Below are 20,827 nucleotides of genomic sequence, written 5' to 3'. Positions count from 1 at the left end.
TCTCTCACACACACACACACACACACACACACACACACAAGTAAACAAATAGTCTTAATAAGAAATACTATATGTGGCTGATGAGATATCTCAGCAGGAGAAAAAAAAGCTTTTGTCACCAAGCCTGACAGCCTCCTTTCAATCCTGGGACCTACATGGAGGAAGAAGAGAATCCACTTCTTAAAATCGTCCTCTTACTAATACAAACAGAAGCACAGACCCACATACATTTAATTTCAGAAAATATTTAAGAATAACATGTGGGCTCAGTGAGATGGCACAGTGGGTGAAGGTGCTTGCCAGGCAGGCCTGGTGACTGAGTTAGGTCACTGAAACCCGTGTTAAAAAGCTGGATGTGAGCCGGGTGGTGGTGGCGCACGCCTTTAATTCCAGCACTTGGGAGGCAGAGGCCAGCCTGGTCTACAGAGTTGAGTTTCAGGACATCCAGGGCTATACAGAGAAATCCTGTCTTGGGAAAACAAAAAACAACAACAAAAAAAAAACAACAAAAGCTGGATGTTGACAGCTCATGCCCAAAATCCTAGTGCTCCTAAGTGACCTGGAGGCAGAGCTCGGAGAAGCTCCTGGAATTTCAGGAGCCAGAGAGCCTGGAGTATGGGGCACAGCAAAATAAGAGACTTGCCTCAGTGAGGGAGAAGAAAAGATCTTCTATGAGTTGTCCTCTGACCTCCACGGACATAAACAACATAAACAGATAATAACAAATATAGTAGGCTAGGCTTGGCACATGCCTCCAGTCCTAGTACCTGAAACAATTGGATCTCTATGACATTGAAGTTAGCCTCGTCACAGTAAGTTTCAGGCCCCCAGGGCTTCATAGACCCTGTCTCAAAAAGTATTTGTAAATCTACAGCCAGGCAGTGGTGGTGCATACCTTTAATGCCAGCACTTGGGAGGCAGAGGCAGGTGGATTTCTGAGTTTGAAGCCCAGCCTGGTCTACAGAGTGAGTAGAGCCAGGACTGCACAGAGAAACCCTGTCTCAAAAAAAACCAAAAATAAATAAATCTAAAGACAGCTCATGTTTCTAATCCAGTACTCAGAAAATGGAGGCAGAAGATTCCATGTGAATTTAAGGCCTTTTTGGACTACATAGTAAGACTCAACAGAACAAAACAGGAATGTATGCTCCCCAACAAAAAGTGACACTTGATGAACACATCTTTTTGCCATTTTGGCAGGTGTGCTTTAGTCTATGGATGGCTAAACATTAGCAAGGCCCTCCGTGATGTAGGGCCATCTTCGTAGCTGCAGATACCTGGCTGTGTTAGCGCCTCTGTACATTGTGCTTGAAGCTCTCTGGAGCAGGCAGTGCTAACCAGATTACTTAGCTCACACTAACTTTCACAGTCGCTGTCTTCATCTGGAACATTGTGAATTAGATTAGTGGGGACAGACTGGAATAGGAACAGTTCTTTGTGAAAAGCTATATTAGGTAGCAGTGGGGTTAGTCAGAAGTCTCCTCATCCCAAATACATTATGTGCACTTAAAATCCCAGTAGTGGGATGCCAGGGCAGGAACATCATAGACTGAAGCCTGCTTTAGCTACATCACAAACCACTTCAAAAAACAGCCATTGCAGGGCTGGAGAAGTGGCTCCATGGTTAAGAGCTCTGGGTGTTCTTCCAAAGGACCCAGGTCCAATTCCCAGCACTCACAAGACAGTTCACAACTGTAATTCCAGCCCTAGGGGATGCGACATCCTCAAGCAGACATACAGCGGTGAAAATTTTTAAAAAATGAAAACAACCATTTGGTGGGTTGGTTCAGTGGGCAAAGTGCTTGCCGCACAAGCCAGGCAACCTGAGTTTGACTTCTGGTGCTCGCGTAAGAACTGACTCTGTAAAGTTGTCCCCTGATTACATGCATACATCGTATACACACAAATTTTTAAAAATGTAGCCAGCAGTGGTGACTGGGTTTGTAATCCTGCAACTCTGAACTCTGTAGGCACCTGCATGTACTTGCACATACCTCCAGTTAGACACACATAACACTAATTACATCTTTGGGTCTGTGGAGATGCCTGTGCGCAGGAGCACGTGCTGTTCTCGCGCAGGACCCGTATTCAGTTCCTTGTACCCACATGGCAGCACGCAAAGCAATCTCTAATTCAAATCTCAGTGAATCTGATTTCATCTTCCAGGTTGTATGTTTTAGTGATGATAATCTGTGTGCTTAGAGTATTTTCAAGCTTATCTCTTGCAGCAGTATTTTGAGGGACCTAGTAAGGAGGAGAGCTTGAGGCCAGGCCCACATCCCTTTAATCCCAGTACTTGAGAGGCAGCAACAGGTGATCTCTGATCTATGTGAGCCTGGTCTACAAAGTGAGTTCCAGGCCAGCCAAGGTTACACAGACCCTGTTTCAAAATAACCAGGGGGTGGGAGTGGGGCGCTTGCTGTGTTTCCTGAGGCTGCAGGGTTGTATTTGGTTACTTTATTTCTGGGGTAGCAGCAGAGCATAGCCTGGGAGACTCAGGAAGTGCCTGTGTTGCACTCTTTAAAGCCAAGTGGCCTGGTCTGTCATGGCCCGTTGTCTCTCCTCCCCATGGGGACTTTCCAGAGGATGCTCAGTTAGTTTATTTTATGTGTATGGGTGTTCTGTCTGCATGGATGCCTGTGCTTCATGTGGGTCAAAGGGGTGAGGAACAGGCATTGGATCTTTTCCTTGGACTGGAGTTAGAGTGGCTGTGAGCCAGTTGAGTGCTAAGAATTGAACATGGGTCCTCTGTAAGAGGATGCTCAATTTTAAAGGGTGATGCCCATTTGGACTGTGAAGAAAGTTTTGCTTTTTTTTTTTTTTTTTTTTTTTTTTTTTGTGGTCAGATAATGACAATATGTATGAGAGATGCATAAAGTCTTTTACCTTCAGTATAACATATCTTCAAATGACACTCTGCTCTGTTTCTTCCAGGAGTGAGTCCCTCCAGACTCCGAATAGGAGATCAAGAATTTGATTCATTGCCTGCTTTACTGGAATTCTACAAAATACACTATTTGGACACTACAACATTGATAGAACCAGTTTCCAGATCAAGGCAGGGTAGTGGAGTGATTCTCAGGCAGGAGGAGGCAGAGTATGTGCGGGCCCTCTTTGACTTTAATGGGAATGATGAAGAAGATCTTCCCTTTAAGAAAGGAGACATCCTGAGAATCCGGGATAAGCCTGAAGAGCAGTGGTGGAATGCAGAGGACATCGAAGGGAAGAGGGGGATGATTCCTGTCCCTTACGTGGAGAAGTTTAGACCTGCCTCCGCCTCAGTATCGGCTCTGATTGGAGGTAACCAGGAGGGTTCCCACCCACAGCCACTGGGTGGGCCGGAGCCTGGGCCCTATGCCCAACCCAGCGTCAACACTCCGCTCCCTAACCTCCAGAATGGGCCCATTTATGCCAGGGTTATCCAGAAGCGAGTCCCTAATGCCTACGACAAGACAGCCTTGGCTTTGGAGGTACATAATGTGCAAAATGTAGAAAGACGAGATCTGCTACAGGGTCTCCCTTTCAGACCTCTTCCGGCTTTGTAGGACGCTGCTGCAGCGCCAGCTTTGTGATATGGCCATGTCAAGCCATTAAGTACTGACTTGGGCGTTTTATGTGGGTTTTCTCTTCTTAGAGAAAACCTATCTTGCAATGAGTAAATTTAAAACTGTGTAATTGAATGTTCTGATTGATCTACTAAACCTTTGACTAATAACCACCTGAATAGGAATTAACTTGAAGTAATTTTTCTCATCTATATTCCTAACTTCTTTCTTGTTGTTTGTCACTGTCTAAAACAGAATGGGTCCACACAGATTAGAATGTAATGAGTGGTATGTAGCAATACACAAACGTGAGAAAGTGAGATTTTTCCATAGTTTTTTATTTTTTCTTTCTATGTACCTCTGGCTGCCCTGGAATTCACTTTGTAGCCTCAGATTCACAGAGATCTGCTTGCCTCTGCTTCCTGAGTGCTGGGATGAGAGGTGTGTGCTACCATGCTCAGTCAGAAACGTTTATCTTAGTAGATTTATGTTTGGGATGAATCAGGAAAAGCTGAACGCTAGCCTTCACCAGGCCTTGGTCCCTGGTGCAGGGGACACACACACACACACACACACACACACACACACACAGTGTACAGATGTGAATGGAACCATAACTAAGAGGGTGAGTTATAAAAAATAGATTTGCTTCTCTTTTTAGTGTGTTTGATAAAAGAGAGACCAGTTCTTTACACAGATTACATTTTGACTTTGGGCATTTGTGGAAGCCACTTTGTTATGACCGGCACTCAATATAGGTGTCCCTTTGTTCCTCTTCAGCACTCAAAGCTCACCTTCTTACCTGTTTCTTTCTTCCCTCTCTATTATGAATAGTAAGTAGGTCAGGACCAAAGCTGACTTCGGCCTGCTCGCGGTAGTTCAGACCTACCAACCGACTGGCTTGCTTACAGCTAGGGAGCCAGTTCTCAAAACCATGGCCCGAGGTTATGTGCACACAGTGGCCGAGAGGGGAAGGTGGGTGCCCTTGTCACTTGCTCTTCTTTTCCCTTTGGCTTGTGCTCCTACAGTGGGGGTAGGAGCTGCCATGAGGGAGAATGGCGGTCCAGATAGCAAGTCAGATTCGAATGCCAGTGCATTGGAATTTTTTAAAATGTAATCTTATTTTATGTGATGAGTGTTTTTCCTGCATATGTCTATGTGCTGCATGTCCACAATGACCAGAATAAGGCATTTGGATGCCCTACAACTAGAGTTACGGACTGCCTTGTGGGTGCTGGCACTCAAATGCTGGTACTCTGGAAGAGCAGGCAGTGTTCATAACCGCTGAGCAATCCCTCTAGTCCTGGAAATTTTCGTTTCGTTTGGAGTCTAATTGAGTTAATTGAGTTTCATAGGTTTGACTGAAAACTACATTATTATTTATATGTAGTTTAAATTTTTTTGAGGTAGGGTCTAAGTATGTAGCTTTGGCTGTCCTGAGCTCACTAAGTCGACGAGCTCACAGAGAGGGTGCTCGGTGTAAAGACATGTGCCACCACACCCAGCTTAAAGAAACTTTAATTTCAAAGTGTTTTGCTTTGTTTGTTGTATGGGGACTCATTCTAGTCCAGTATGGCCTGAAGCTCACTGTGTAGCCCAGGCTGTCTTCAAAAAAAATTTTTTAAAGATTTATTTATTATATGTAAGTACACTGTAGCTGTCTTCAGACACTCCAGAGAAGGCTGTCAGATCTCATTACGGACGGTTGTGAGCCACCATGTAGTTGCTAGGATTTGAACTCAGGACCTTCAGAAGAGCAGTCAATGCTCTTTACCTCTGAGCCATCTCTCTAGCCCCGTCTTCAAATTCTGGATAGTCCTGCAGAAGCCCTCAAGTGTTAGAATTACAGGCTTCATACCCCTGCTGAAGCTTCCTATTTTTTGAGATTAAGTGTTTTTCCCCCCAAGACAGGGTTTCTCTGTGTAGCCCTGGCTGTCCTGGAACTCACTCTATAGACCAGACTGGCCTCGAACTCAGAAATCCACCTGAATACCATGTCTTGGCTTTGAGACATGGACTGTGTGTTATCTAGGTCACACTGCTTGGCAGATGAAGAAAGCAAGTTTTCAGATTGATGTGGGGTGAGGGGATGACGCTCTTCCCTGACTGCTGTGTGCATTGTGGGTGACTATTGACGTAACAGCAGATGTGTTAACGGAGTGGGTGTCGCAGCTCCTGGCAGCTGAGGAAAGGGAGCGCGTCAGTTCCACTTTAACTTCTGTACTGCTTGGCCAGGGTTTTAGGTTTTTTTTTTTTTTAAGTTTTATTTTATTTGACCTGTATGAATGTTTTACCTGTTTATATATATCAGGTCAGAACTGGAGTTATGGCTGGCTGTGGGCCCTGGAACTGAATCTGGGTCCTTTCTGCAGGAGCCGCACATACTCGTAGCTGCTGAGCCATCTTGCCAGCCCAAAGAGAGATGAATTTTAAGGATGTCTCTAGTAATTAGAGGCATCAATGCTTTAAAATGGCTGGATTGCTCTCTCTATTTTGAAATACTGTACAAATCTTACCTCCCAAATTTGGGGATTAAATGTGTGCACTACCATACCTAGCCTTTTAAAGACAGAATCTTGGTATGTAGCCCAGGCTGGCCTCATACTAGTGCTAGGAGTAGAGACATACATTACCACATTGTTTGATAAATCTCAACTTCCAAGTGTAGATACCAAAGTTTATTTTATGCTTCTGTAGACTTTATAGAACAATGGTGTTTTCTTTAAATGTAGTCTCCATTTTCTGACTTAGCCTGATAGATAAACCTTGAGATAGATGACTGCGATACTTTTGTACTTGGAGATCTTTTTAGAAGGGAAGGTCTTACTCTGTACCTCTGGCTGCCTTTGACTTGCAGAAATTATCTCACTACCATTGCCTCCTTAGGGCGCTGTGACCCTGCTTTTCATGATATAGATGAGAAAGACAAGAGTGTGCTGCTGAGCCGGAGGTGGTGGCGCACGCCTTTAATCCCAGCACTTGGGAGGCAGAGGCAGGCAGATCTCTGAGTTCGAGGCCAGCCTGGTCTACAGAGTGAGTTCCAGGACAGCCAGGGCTATACAGAGAAACCCTATCTCGTAAAAAAACAAAACAAAACAAAAAAAGTATGCTGCTGATTGACTTGGCCTAACTCTGCATCTGCCCAAATTGATCATGGAGACAGGTGTTTCATTTTCTTCTTACCCTCCTCCTCTGGACTCTGGACATTGTTATTGGAGCCCTGGGAAGAACAGTCCTGGGTAGGAGTGGAGTCTAGGGTTTAATGGTAGGACCAGTATAGGATGCACCAGGCTCTAGTTTTAATCCTAGCATGGATGCACAAGCACCCAGACACACACACACACACACACACACACAATTTTGGAAATAGCAAATATTTTTGAGATGAGATTTTAATAAATCATAGCCTGATCGTGACATCAGCTCGCTTTGAACAATATCTTCCTCCTTAGCCCTCAAATACTTTTTTGATTTTTTTCTTGGGTTTTTTTTTTATTATTATTATTATTATTATTATTACAGGTTCTTTTTTCTTGTTAAATTAGGGTCTAAGCAGGGGAAGTACCTCTGAGGTGTATATTTAGCCCTCAAAGACTGAGGTTACAAACCTCTTGTCAGTGTGCTCTGATTCAATCTTAAGTATTTGTACCCTAACAACTTAATGGCTGTTTTTATAAACAATAAATGTAATTAAAAGTAAATATTTTTAGTTTAGCATTAAATGACTTGTCTAATGAGATGTGTTCATAGGTTAGACATCTCCTACTTTTCAGACCTTGGGGTCAATTGCACTCTCATTTCTTACTTAGCATTTATATGTGTGAGTCATACACTCATCATGCAAAATAACAGGAGTCCATACGACATTTTTGTACTGTGCTCATAGTCACAGCCTATGTCCACTCTTGCTTCTGTTTTCTTTCTTTGTTGTTGTATATTTAAAAGATTACATTGATGTGTTTATTTCTGGGAACATATACATGCAATGACTTTATATGTGGAGGTCTAGAGGACAGTTGAGAAGTCAGTTCTCTTCTACAATGTGGGAATCAGGGACTAAACCCATTGATTCGGAGACAAGCGCCTTTTCCCACTGAGCTGTCTGTCCAGACCTTGGTTATTTTTAAGACTGGATCTTACAGTCATTCTGTTCTCCGTTTCCTTGTGTAGTGAAGATGGTCTTAATGCTGATCCTTTTGCCTCTGTCTCCCAAGTGATTTATTTTATCATTACAAACTTCCACAACCCACCTTTATAAACATGACATCTTTTTGTTTGTTTCTTTTGTTTTGTTTTTGTTTTTTCGAGACAGGGTTTCTTTGTATAGCCCTGGCTGTCCTGGAACTCACTCTGTAGACCAGGCTGACCTCGAACTCAGAAATCAGCCTGCCTCTGCCTCCCAGGTACTGGGATTAAAGGTGTGCGCCACCGCTGCCTGGCTACATGACATCTTTCAAGTATCTGTTGTCAAAACTGATCTTCCTCAAGCCTACTAACTCAATACAGACCAAGTATCCCTGTGTTTCTCAACATAAAATACTTCCTGGCATTTCTGTGTGAATTGTACCATACCTCTGACACACTTTGAAGACTTTAGGTCTTATAATATTAATTTTTAGAAAAAAATTTCAGTATAAGGATTAAAATCTAGGCCTCTCCTAGATCCTAAGCAAGTGCTCTGCCATTGCACTGCTCTCCTCCCCCCCCCCCCCCCAAATTCCATTTGTTGAGCTTTTCTTTGAAGGAGTGGGGATTTGTTTGTTTTCCAGGCAGGGTCTCACTGTATAATAGCCTTAGGCTAGAACTTACTATGTAAACCAACCTGGTTTTAAATTCCGAAAGCTTGGCCTGTCTCTGCTGCCCACGTTCTGGGATTAAAGGTATGTGCCACCATGCCACCATGCCTGCTCCCAGCTGTGGTTTTTTTAATTATTGTTTTAGTTTTTTTCTGTTTATTTGTAATGTATATGAGTGCACTGTAGCTGTCTTCAGACACACCAGAAGAGGGCATCAGATCCCATTACAGATGGTTGTGAGCCACCATGTGGTTGCTGGGAATTGAACTCAGGACCTCTGGAAGAACAGCCAGTGCTCTTAACCGCTGAGCCATCTCTATAGGCCCTAGCCTTTTCTTTTTGAAGCAGTTCCTTACTATTGTAGCCCAGACTTGCCTCAAACTAAAGGCAATCTTTCTGCCTCAGCCTCCCAGGATTAAAGGTGTATATACCACCAAACTAGCCTCTCCTTTGACCTTTACTTGGCTTTTGGGAATTGAACTCAAGTCTTAGAGGTTTTAAAACAAATTCTTGCTAGCTTTATTGGAATGTGCTATGGTCCATGTGTTGTCTTGTTTAACTTCCTTTGGTTACTGCAGCTGAGTAGAATGCTTATAAGTAGAGACCATGTAGCCTCAAAACCCTGCAGAACAGGCTGGAATAGGCTGACTCCACAAAGTGGTCTTCTAACCTCTGCAGCAGGCGCATAGACACACACTGACAAGCAGACTCTTTACAAAACAGCAAACTAGATTGATTCAGAAGCAGTAATTTGCTAATTGCTGCTGTAGAATGCTATAGTTTCCTTAACCCCCCCCCCCCAGAGAAATCTTGAAATATTTTTTTGCCTTTGTTATATTAAAAAATATTTGGATAGGCCTGGGGAGATGGCTGTTGTCCTTGCCACACAAAGACTTTATCTGAGTTTGGATCCCTGGCACCACATAGAAAGTGAGCAACAACAGCATGGGCCTTTAACTCCAGCACCGGATGAGGCAGGCACAGAATCCCTTCTTTTTAGAAGGGAAGGTCTTACTCTGTACCTCTGGCTGCCTTTGACTTGCAGAAATTATCTCACTACCATTGCCTCCTTAGGGCGCTGTGACCCTGCTTTTCATGATATAGATGAGAAAGACAAGAGTGTGCTGCTGAGCCGGAGGTGGTGGCGCACGCCTTTAATCCCAGCACTTGGGAGGCAGAGGCAGGCAGATCTCTGAGTTCGAGGCCAGCCTGGTCTACAGAGTGAGTTCCAGGACAGCCAGGGCTATACAGAGAAACCCTATCTCGTAAAAAAACAAAACAAAACAAAAAAAGTATGCTGCTGATTGACTTGGCCTAACTCTGCATCTGCCCAAATTGATCATGGAGACAGGTGTTTCATTTTCTTCTTACCCTCCTCCTCTGGACTCTGGACATTGTTATTGGAGCCCTGGGAAGAACAGTCCTGGGTAGGAGTGGAGTCTAGGGTTTAATGGTAGGACCAGTATAGGATGCACCAGGCTCTAGTTTTAATCCTAGCATGGATGCACAAGCACCCAGACACACACACACACACACACACACACAATTTTGGAAATAGCAAATATTTTTGAGATGAGATTTTAATAAATCATAGCCTGATCGTGACATCAGCTCGCTTTGAACAATATCTTCCTCCTTAGCCCTCAAATACTTTTTTGATTTTTTTCTTGGGTTTTTTTTTTATTATTATTATTATTATTATTATTACAGGTTCTTTTTTCTTGTTAAATTAGGGTCTAAGCAGGGGAAGTACCTCTGAGGTGTATATTTAGCCCTCAAAGACTGAGGTTACAAACCTCTTGTCAGTGTGCTCTGATTCAATCTTAAGTATTTGTACCCTAACAACTTAATGGCTGTTTTTATAAACAATAAATGTAATTAAAAGTAAATATTTTTAGTTTAGCATTAAATGACTTGTCTAATGAGATGTGTTCATAGGTTAGACATCTCCTACTTTTCAGACCTTGGGGTCAATTGCACTCTCATTTCTTACTTAGCATTTATATGTGTGAGTCATACACTCATCATGCAAAATAACAGGAGTCCATACGACATTTTTGTACTGTGCTCATAGTCACAGCCTATGTCCACTCTTGCTTCTGTTTTCTTTCTTTGTTGTTGTATATTTAAAAGATTACATTGATGTGTTTATTTCTGGGAACATATACATGCAATGACTTTATATGTGGAGGTCTAGAGGACAGTTGAGAAGTCAGTTCTCTTCTACAATGTGGGAATCAGGGACTAAACCCATTGATTCGGAGACAAGCGCCTTTTCCCACTGAGCTGTCTGTCCAGACCTTGGTTATTTTTAAGACTGGATCTTACAGTCATTCTGTTCTCCGTTTCCTTGTGTAGTGAAGATGGTCTTAATGCTGATCCTTTTGCCTCTGTCTCCCAAGTGATTTATTTTATCATTACAAACTTCCACAACCCACCTTTATAAACATGACATCTTTTTGTTTGTTTCTTTTGTTTTGTTTTTGTTTTTTCGAGACAGGGTTTCTTTGTATAGCCCTGGCTGTCCTGGAACTCACTCTGTAGACCAGGCTGACCTCGAACTCAGAAATCAGCCTGCCTCTGCCTCCCAGGTACTGGGATTAAAGGTGTGCGCCACCGCTGCCTGGCTACATGACATCTTTCAAGTATCTGTTGTCAAAACTGATCTTCCTCAAGCCTACTAACTCAATACAGACCAAGTATCCCTGTGTTTCTCAACATAAAATACTTCCTGGCATTTCTGTGTGAATTGTACCATACCTCTGACACACTTTGAAGACTTTAGGTCTTATAATATTAATTTTTAGAAAAAAATTTCAGTATAAGGATTAAAATCTAGGCCTCTCCTAGATCCTAAGCAAGTGCTCTGCCATTGCACTGCTCTCCTCCCCCCCCCCCCCCCCAAATTCCATTTGTTGAGCTTTTCTTTGAAGGAGTGGGGATTTGTTTGTTTTCCAGGCAGGGTCTCACTGTATAATAGCCTTAGGCTAGAACTTACTATGTAAACCAACCTGGTTTTAAATTCCGAAAGCTTGGCCTGTCTCTGCTGCCCACGTTCTGGGATTAAAGGTATGTGCCACCATGCCACCATGCCTGCTCCCAGCTGTGGTTTTTTTAATTATTGTTTTAGTTTTTTTCTGTTTATTTGTAATGTATATGAGTGCACTGTAGCTGTCTTCAGACACACCAGAAGAGGGCATCAGATCCCATTACAGATGGTTGTGAGCCACCATGTGGTTGCTGGGAATTGAACTCAGGACCTCTGGAAGAACAGCCAGTGCTCTTAACCGCTGAGCCATCTCTATAGGCCCTAGCCTTTTCTTTTTGAAGCAGTTCCTTACTATTGTAGCCCAGACTTGCCTCAAACTAAAGGCAATCTTTCTGCCTCAGCCTCCCAGGATTAAAGGTGTATATACCACCAAACTAGCCTCTCCTTTGACCTTTACTTGGCTTTTGGGAATTGAACTCAAGTCTTAGAGGTTTTAAAACAAATTCTTGCTAGCTTTATTGGAATGTGCTATGGTCCATGTGTTGTCTTGTTTAACTTCCTTTGGTTACTGCAGCTGAGTAGAATGCTTATAAGTAGAGACCATGTAGCCTCAAAACCCTGCAGAACAGGCTGGAATAGGCTGACTCCACAAAGTGGTCTTCTAACCTCTGCAGCAGGCGCATAGACACACACTGACAAGCAGACTCTTTACAAAACAGCAAACTAGATTGATTCAGAAGCAGTAATTTGCTAATTGCTGCTGTAGAATGCTATAGTTTCCTTAACCCCCCCCCCCCAGAGAAATCTTGAAATATTTTTTTGCCTTTGTTATATTAAAAAATATTTGGATAGGCCTGGGGAGATGGCTGTTGTCCTTGCCACACAAAGACTTTATCTGAGTTTGGATCCCTGGCACCACATAGAAAGTGAGCAACAACAGCATGGGCCTTTAACTCCAGCACCGGATGAGGCAGGCACAGAATCCCTGGAGTTCACTGGACAGCTAGTCCATTCAAAAGTGGTACCTCTGGGTTCAGTGAGAAATGCTGTCTCAAAAATATTGCTGGGCTGGTGAAATGACTGCAGGTAAAGATGCTTGCCATCAAAGCCTGGAGATCTGAGATCCATCCCCATGGTAGGAAGAGAAACCAGCTCTACATGTGTGTGCTGTGGTGTACATCCATATACGTACAAGTAGTATATCTGAAGAGTTCATTTTAAAAGATACATCAAGCCAGGCAGTGGTGGCACACACCTTTAAATCCCAGCACTTGGGAGACAGAGGCAGGTGGATTTCTGAGTTTGAGGCCAGCCTGGTCTACAGAATGAGTTCCAGGACAGCCAGGGCTATACAGAGAAACCCTGTCTGGAAAACCTAAAATCTTAAGATGTACCATGTATCCCAACTGATTCTCTTTGTCTACTTATACTCATTTAAAGTTTGAAATGACAGGCAGAAAGATGGCTCAGCAGTTAAGAGAATTTGCTGCCCTTCCAGAGGACCTGATTCAATTTCCAGCACCTACATGGCAGTTTATAATTGTCTGTAACTCTAGTTCTAGGGCATCCAACACCCTCACACAGACATACATGCAGGCAAAACATCAATACACATGAAAATAAGTAGGGAAAAAAAAAGATTAAGTAGGGCATGGTAGTACATGCCTTTAGTCCCAGCTCTCAGGTGACAGAGGTAGGCTGATGTACATGAATTCAAGGCTAGTGTGGACTACAGAGTTCCAGGACAGCCAGACTACACAGAGAAACCCTGTCTCAAAATTCCAGAATAAATGAATAAATTAAGTAATAAAAAATATTGGAAATGAGTAGTGTTATAACTGTTGTAATCTTTATATTCAAAGGAAGATACAAAGGTATTTTAATATTGTAGCATTTAAGCATTGTCCATGCCTTTATTCCCTTCACTCTAAGAGTAGGGAGGTAAAGGCAGGAGGACCTCTTGAGTTTAAGACCAGTCTGATCTAAAGAGCAAGTTCCAGGATACCCAGGACTACACAGAGAAACAAGTCTGGTCTTTTTTACTCTGTTATGTCCTATATCCATAACATCAGCACAACCTGCAGATAAAGGAGGGTAATTTGCAGATTTAGCCTGGTCAGCAAAGCAAGCACCAGGCCCTCAGAGAATCAATAGTGAGACCAAGTTCAAGAAAGAAAAACAAAAAATTTGTAGCACTTCTTGGACAGATACTTTTGCACTTATGGCAAACAAAGGCAGGAGGATCTCTTGAGTTGGAAGACAGCCTTACGTAGTGAATTCCAGGCCAGTCAGCCAGGGCTACATAGTAACACCCTATTTTAAACAGACAAAAAATAGAACAGTATAAAGTGGATATGGTGCACAGGTGTAATCCCAGAATTGAGAGGCTGTATGAGTGCATGATCAGCCTTGTCATCGTGGGAAAGCTAGACTAAGGAAAGTGTGTAGCATTTGACCTCCTTTTCTTTCTTTTTTTCTTTTTGATTTTTGGTTTTATCGAGACAGGGTTTCTCTGTATGGCTCTGGCTGTCCTGGAACTCACTCTGTAGACCAGGCTGGCCCTCGAACTCAGAAATCCGCCTGCCTCTGCCTCCCAAGTGCTGGGATTACAGGCGTGCGCCACCACTGCCCCCGGCTTTTTTTTTTTTTTTTTGGTTTTTCAAGACAGGGTTTCTCTGTGTAACCGTGGCTGTCCTGGAACTCGGAACTCAGAAATCCGCCTGCCTCTGCCTCCCAAGTGCTGGGATTAAAGGCTTGACCTCCCTTTAAAACCATGCTTTAGTGAGCTGATGTCCAACAGGAGAAGGATATACATAGCCCTGGCTTTCTCAGACAGCGATGCCCCAGAATCAACAGTTGCCCTTCTCCCCCAAAACTGCAGGGAGACCTGTCTCATGGGCTTCAGCGACAGCCCTGCCCTTCTAAGGTTAGTCACATTCTCTCTTGCTTTTGTCCTTGCCCTCAAGGGCCTCCAGGTACTGTGAACATTTCAAGAGGACATCCTAGAAGCACAAAGGGTTATTTATTTTAGTAATGTCTTTTTAAGAATTTGTAGTTGACAGCCGCCTTAGGGAGTTTTATTAGCCCAGCTAACTGCTTACATGCCCTTATAGGTCCATTTAAAAATTATAGTATTTCATCTTTTTCTTTTAGCTCCTGATGGTTTGATCTCTCTACTAAGAACTTAGGTGTTTAAAAAGCAAATTTTATATTTAAGATTAAGATACGAGTCTTCTTTACATCATAGATCCAGGAGAATCTTTATCTTTTTCTTTCTGAGAGGGTTTCTGTAGTAGCCCTGGCTTTTCTTTCTTTCTTTCTTTCTTTCTTTCTTTCTTTCTTTCTTTCTTTCTTTCTTTCTTTCTTTCTTTCTTTCTTTCTTTCTCTCTCTCTCTCTCCCTCTCTTTCTTTCCTTCCTTCCTTCCTTCCTTCCTTTTTTCTTTCTTTCTTTCTTTCTTTTTTTTTCTTTTTAAAATTTATTTATTTTATGTATATGAGTACACTGTAGCTGTACTGATAGTTGTGAGCCATCATGTGGTTGCTGGGAATTTGAATTCAGGACCTCTGCTCTCTCTGGTCGGCCCTGCTCATATTATTATATCTAAGTACGCTGTAGCTGTCTTCAGACACACCAGAGGAGGGCATCAAGTCACTTTTATGGATGGTTGTGAGCCACCATGTAGTTGCTGGGATTTGAACTCAGGACCTCTGGAAGAGCAGTCAGTGCTCTTAACCGCTAAGTCATCTTTCCAGCCTGCCTTGGCTTTTCTAGAACTTGTTCTGTAGACATGCCTGGCTTCAAACTCATATCTACCTGTCACTAACTAACTGGGATTAAAGGTATATGCCACCACCTTGAGAATTTATATCATAAAGATGGCTCTAAGACCAGGCTTAGTAGCAAACACCTTTCATCCCAGAATTTGGGTGGTAGACACAGACAGCTCTGTGAAATTGGGGCTAGCCTATATAAGTAAGGAGAACCTGCCTCAGAATAAAGTTAAACAAAACCACACACACATAACAAGAATAAAGGAAAGGGAGAAAAAGGTGTCTGGTTTGTCCAAAGGTTTGCTGTGTGGTGTACACAATTCTAGTAGCCTCTGGCCCCATTTTCTTTAAAGGAGAAAAGGCCTGAGGATAGATGGGCTGATTGTTGACTGATAGCCCTCCCCCTTCTTACTGATGTGTAGTCGCTTGTTAACGTATAAAACAACTCCAGCATGCTCGTGTCCTTCGTTGAGGGCCATGTGCACGCCATGCCATGCTGTGGAGCTGCACCAGCCTTAGATCACTCTCACTAGCAAGGAAAAATTCACGTGGATGTCCTGGGTCCTTGACTTAACAATCTGTGGTGGCCAGAGTCAGCACCCTTGGGTATTAGGATGAGCTGAGTGATTGCCAAAGGGTACAGGCCTGGGGACCGTGGTATCTGCAGGCCTCACCCGCCTTGTGTGGCCCTGGCCCTCATGGCTCTGGCAGTTGGAGCTGCTAACTTTTTTATCCTCTGTATCTTACCCTTCATTTCCATTACTCCCCGCTGGTCTGCTTTGTTTTTCTGTTATCTAAACAACCACATCAGTCCTTTGTGGTTTTCATATTTTTCCTTGTAGAAATTACAGACAGAGCAGTAAGCAAGAATTTTCCCCGTTAGTGAGATGAGACTAGTTCTATAGGTGATCCCTGGCCTTCATATGAGTTGGCATTGACCAGTGACTACGAGAGAGATGCTTGAGCATTCCTGAAGCCTGCTACAGCTGAGCTTCCAAGTTCCCCATCTAATAGCACCACGAGTGTTGGTATCAGATAATTCTGATTTTAAGTCATTAGCTGTGTAAAGGTCATAATTGTCCTAATCCTCCACCTTTTCTATAAAATCAAAATGTTATCTTGGAGATTTATTGTGAGAATTGGAAATTAAGATCTAAGCCAGGTAGTGGTGGCGCACACCTGTAATCCTGGCACCTGGGAGGCAGAGGCAGGTGGATTTCTGAGTTTGAGGCCAGCCTGGTCTACAGAGTGAGTTCCAGGACAGCCGGGGGCTACACAGAAAAACCCTGTCTTGAAAAACCAAAAAAGAAAAAAGAAATGAAGATCTGTAGAATACTCAAATGCACTCAATACACATGAAGTGCTCTGTGTAAAACTCGAGTAACAAGGAGTGGTCATCTTGTTTTGTTTTAATTTGTATGGGTACACTGTAGTGGTCTTCAAACACACCAGAAGATGGCATTGGATTCCATTACGGATGGTTGTGAGCCACCATGTGGTTGCTGGGAATTGAACTCAGGACCCCTGGAAGAGTAGTCAGTGCTCTTTACCACTCAGCTGTCTCTCCAGTCCTGGTCATCTTGCTTTTTATTCAGGGTCTTTTTGTTGTGTTTGAATTATTGTTCAGTCTTTTGCCTCAATGAATTCATTTGTCATACCAACCGTGTCTTAGGTTTGTGGTAGGACAGAGGTATATCCTGTTAAAACTTTATATTTGATTTCACAAGGGACTTTTTTTTTAAGATTAATTTATTTTATTATATGAATACACTGTAGCTGTCTTCAGACACCCCAGAAGAGGGCATCATATCTCATTACAGATGGTTGTGAGCCACCATGTGGTTGCTGGGGATTTAACTCAAAAGAGCAGTCAATGCTCTTAACCACTGAGCCATCTCTCCAGCCCCGCAAGGGACATTTTATAAGTGGAAGCGGTGATAGTTAGCTGGCAATAGCTGTAGTAGTTAGTGGATTTTTTTTTTTTTTAGTCCCCAATTGGGTAATAAATATGTGCCAGTTTAAGGAACAGCAAGTCAACTACTAGATGTGAGAGAGGTAACATTTGCGGGGAGCTGAGAGGATTTGGAGCTCTGGCCTGTTCCTTCTGTTAGATGCTTGGCCTTGGCTGAGAGACAGTAGGGTTCGAATGCAGTATGCTTGCTGTGGCTGGCTTCTGCTGTGCTAGCAGTGACAGCCACAGTGCGCATGAGAGAGTTGTCCTAGGATAGGGCCAGGCATGCTGCCACATATGCCCAGGAGGGCCAGGCTTTATATCCCCTAAGCCAGATGTTGTGGGAGGGGTGGGGGTTGCTAAGGATAGTAGAACAGAGAAGACTGTTAGCTCATCTAGACATGCTGAGGTTTGCAGAGAGGGTCCTTGTTACCTTCTGTATTCTCAGTGTCTTTTTTCATTGCTAACTCCACTCCTTCTTTTTGCCTGCATTAACCACAAGTTAACCAGACTGGGGGCTGGGGCTGGGGCTGGGGCTGGGGAGGTAGCGAGTAGCTATTTCTATAACATCAGCCCTAGAGCAATCACGTGGGCAGGGTATGCCTAGCATAGATGGAGATTTTCACCTTGCATTCTTAACTGGAAATAAAGTGCTCTCCTTATTCTCGTCCTGCAGGTCGGTGAGCTGGTAAAGGTTACGAAGATTAATGTGAGTGGTCAGTGGGAAGGGGAGTGTAATGGCAAACGTGGTCACTTCCCATTCACACATGTCCGTCTGCTGGATCAACAGAATCCCGATGAGGACTTCAGCTGAGGACAGTTTGCTGACAGATGGGAACAATCTCTTTTTTCCCCCCAATTGCCATCTATACAATTTTCTTACAGGTGTCAAGAGCAGTCTAGTTTCTATAAGCATTCTGTTACCTGTGATCTTTTTAAGACTGAATTACCCCATTCTCACTCATATTTACCATATTCAGGGTACGAAACCGGAGGGCTTGTGTGGTTAACTTCTGAGTTGGCAGTTTTAGGTGGTAGCGGCCGTGCCTATATGAGAAGACGTAAATACATTGCCTCTTTTCTCTTGGGCAAAGCAGATCAACCCGTGGAAAGCTGATGGGCAGGAAAAGAATGTTAACCCACTGCTGACCCTGATTTCTTCAGAGGTTCTGTTTTCCTTCTGAATCCAAACTGTCAAACGGCAGCAGACTGTTTCCCCCACTCCCATGAAGTAATCCTGCACTGTGTGAATATTACCCAGTGGGGTTGCATTTGTGTTTATGGACCATGACCATTGTATGACTCATTCTGACATTTCAAATCCTGAGGATTCTGAGAACACTACTAGAGGCATTTGTCTTCCTTGGATTTTTTTTCTTGGATTCTTTCCCTGTTGCTCTCCTCCCCTGTCCCTATAAGTGACTTGGTTCTTAGGATAGTGTATATCTTCATTCCAGATGAGAAGCAGGATGTACAGAGCACTTTATTCAGTGCATAGCTTTAAGCCAGTATTGGATTCACTCAGTGGATAAACTCCCAGCTCTGCCTTCCCCCAAGGGGGCATCGTAGGTTCACACTGCTACAACAGCTAAAGACACATTACTGATGGGACAGATCTGGCAGGGCCATGTTTCCTTATTGCTAGTTTTTTAACGGGATGCTTAGAGTTCTCAGATTGTAACTTGGAGTGGAAGGACCAATCACTTATTGTATCCTATAGAAGGTATCAAGGGCCAAACTTTGCCCTCTGCATCATGTGCAAGTTGTATAAAAGGCAGGTTGGAATTCTATGCATTTGGGGTAGGATTGGTACTTTGAAAACTGTTTCTCATAATTATGTATCATTTTACATGGCCAAAATAGTCCTTGAAGTATATGGCATTATAAATCACCTTCATTTAGGCTCGCCTTTGTCCAGATTTAGTTCACAAGCCCTTTAAGGTGTGGAATGACTTACATGGGGTCAGATGCTCCAGAGACGAGGCCTCTGGGGTTTCTTTAGACTGTAACAGGAGACTTTCAGGTGACAAAGGCACTTGCTGGTCTCTGGTGTAGGTGACCAATAGAAACACCTTATACTTGCTTTGAACCTCATTTTAGAAAAATAATGTACCTTCTTAGTTGTTCTGTATAGATTAATATGATGAATTTGCATTCATTGAACATATACCAAATCCTGTCATTGCAGTGACTGAGCACATGTGTAGAGATTTTGTATGTAAGAATGAGCAGAGTGCAGAAGCTTGCTATATGGCCCGGGGAAGCCAGTTGGCATAGGATTGCATCCATTACCACAGGCAGACTTAATGAGTTGATGCTAATTTAATATACTTTTTACCTCACTCTAGCTTGACAAAAACAGTAATTCTCCATTTTAGAGATGTTGGCCCAGTGCTGAGCTCATAATAGGTGCTCCCTGATACTGAATGGACAGGTTGTAGCACCGGACATATTCCACCTGACTGCTTGTTTCAGTTTTCAGTTAGCATAGATTCTGTAAATCCAAATGCACATTAAATCCTGTTTACCTAAGCCATGTGTGTTGGCGAATGTCTTTAGTCCCAGCCCTTGGGAGACAAAGGCAAGGAGATCTCTGAGTTCAAGACCAACCTGTTCTACAGAGCTACTTCCAGGACAGTTACAAAGTGAGACCTTGTTTCCAAAAAAAAAAATCTGTTCCTGGTTCCTGAAATTATGGCATCTAAAACATTTTTAGAGAATCATGTCACGACTGATTTGAATGTTGATGTTTTCTTTTGCCTTTGCCTCTGACACTGGCTTGTCTCTCCATTATGTGGTGGTAATGGGGTATGCAGTTCTACATGAGTCATAAGAACGCCTCAGCAATGAGTTGTTCAGAGCCATTACATAACCTGTTTGGTTGGATTTGGCTGGGTGTAGCAGTTACTGGACCTCAAGAGATCAAAGGACTTCTTAAAAATATCTTCCAAAAATAGCCAGTGCTATAATCCTAGTCAGACGCATATGTACATTGTCACAGAGCAAAGTAAATGAAATTGGCTGCTATGTTTTATATAATCACTTCTGCAAGGACCCGGTTTTGGATACTAATGTTTGACATGGTTAATTCTTATTAATTTGTTGAAATTGTTTATTAATATTGCAAATAGATAATTTTAATTTTCCACAAGTAACATTTCACTATTAATGGTTTGAAATGGGTGATAAGCAAACCAATTTGAAATAAAATATGAACATGTGCCATTGTATTATAACACTATACACTTTCTTGACAGTTAATTTTTAAAAAATGTTTTTTTTTTTTGTAGCATGTATTGTATATGTTTATAGTATATGTAGTAAATAAAAGTATGGCCAAATGTTTGGCTTAGTGATCTTTTGGAGAAAGTCATCTTGAAATATTTTTCACAAAAGTGAGTTTTGTGTTTTTAAGATATAGAAGGCGTGTGACGTCCATTAGTGGTCAAAGTAAACTGTGACATACATGGTGGGTGTGCTGTGGGATCTCTAGGAAATGTGACACTACTGAGAGGGAACACAAAGAAAATCATGTGGGATATAAAGGAAGCACGTTGTGAACAGAGAGCACCAGGCTCGCCTGGAAATGGCAGTGTGATAGGGAACTCTGTGAGCTTTAGACAGCCTCCTGCTAGAATGCTGGTGTGGAGACTCCATTCATTTTTCCTTTTTAATATAAATAGCAAATGCTCAGGGAAGGTCATAGGGGTAAGAATAACAGCAGAGATCATACATTTCCGTGTGTTCATGCCAGCCGTCCCCAGAGAGTGTGCGT

At 42.9% G+C, this 20,827-nt stretch overlaps 1 protein-coding gene and 1 long non-coding RNA gene across 3 annotated transcripts in view; both read left to right on the top strand.

The window, feature by feature from the left end:
• The window catches only part of Crk (CRK proto-oncogene, adaptor protein), a 29,896-nt gene extending 9,488 nt beyond the window's left edge, over positions 1-20,408 (top strand). The window contains exons 2-3 of one of the 2 annotated variants that reach the window (XM_052194771.1): positions 2,935-3,470; positions 17,729-20,408. In XM_052194771.1, the coding sequence (XP_052050731.1) occupies positions 2,935-3,470; positions 17,729-17,866 (674 nt within the window). In that variant the 3' untranslated portion in view covers positions 17,867-20,408. The remainder of the gene's footprint in view (positions 1-2,934; positions 3,471-17,728) is intronic. The other variant, XM_052194773.1, reaches the window with a different exon arrangement.
• On the top strand, positions 14,777-17,087 carry LOC127693707 (uncharacterized). Its single transcript, XR_007979734.1, has 2 exons — positions 14,777-15,684; positions 15,726-17,087. It is a non-coding gene; the product is annotated as an uncharacterized LOC127693707 (long non-coding RNA).
• Positions 20,409-20,827: the final 419 nt, after the last annotated feature.

Source organism: Apodemus sylvaticus, chromosome 10 (assembly GCF_947179515.1).
Source record: "Apodemus sylvaticus chromosome 10, mApoSyl1.1, whole genome shotgun sequence".
Lineage (NCBI taxonomy): Eukaryota > Metazoa > Chordata > Mammalia > Rodentia > Muridae > Apodemus > Apodemus sylvaticus.
This window is presented reverse-complemented; position numbering and strand designations above follow the sequence as displayed.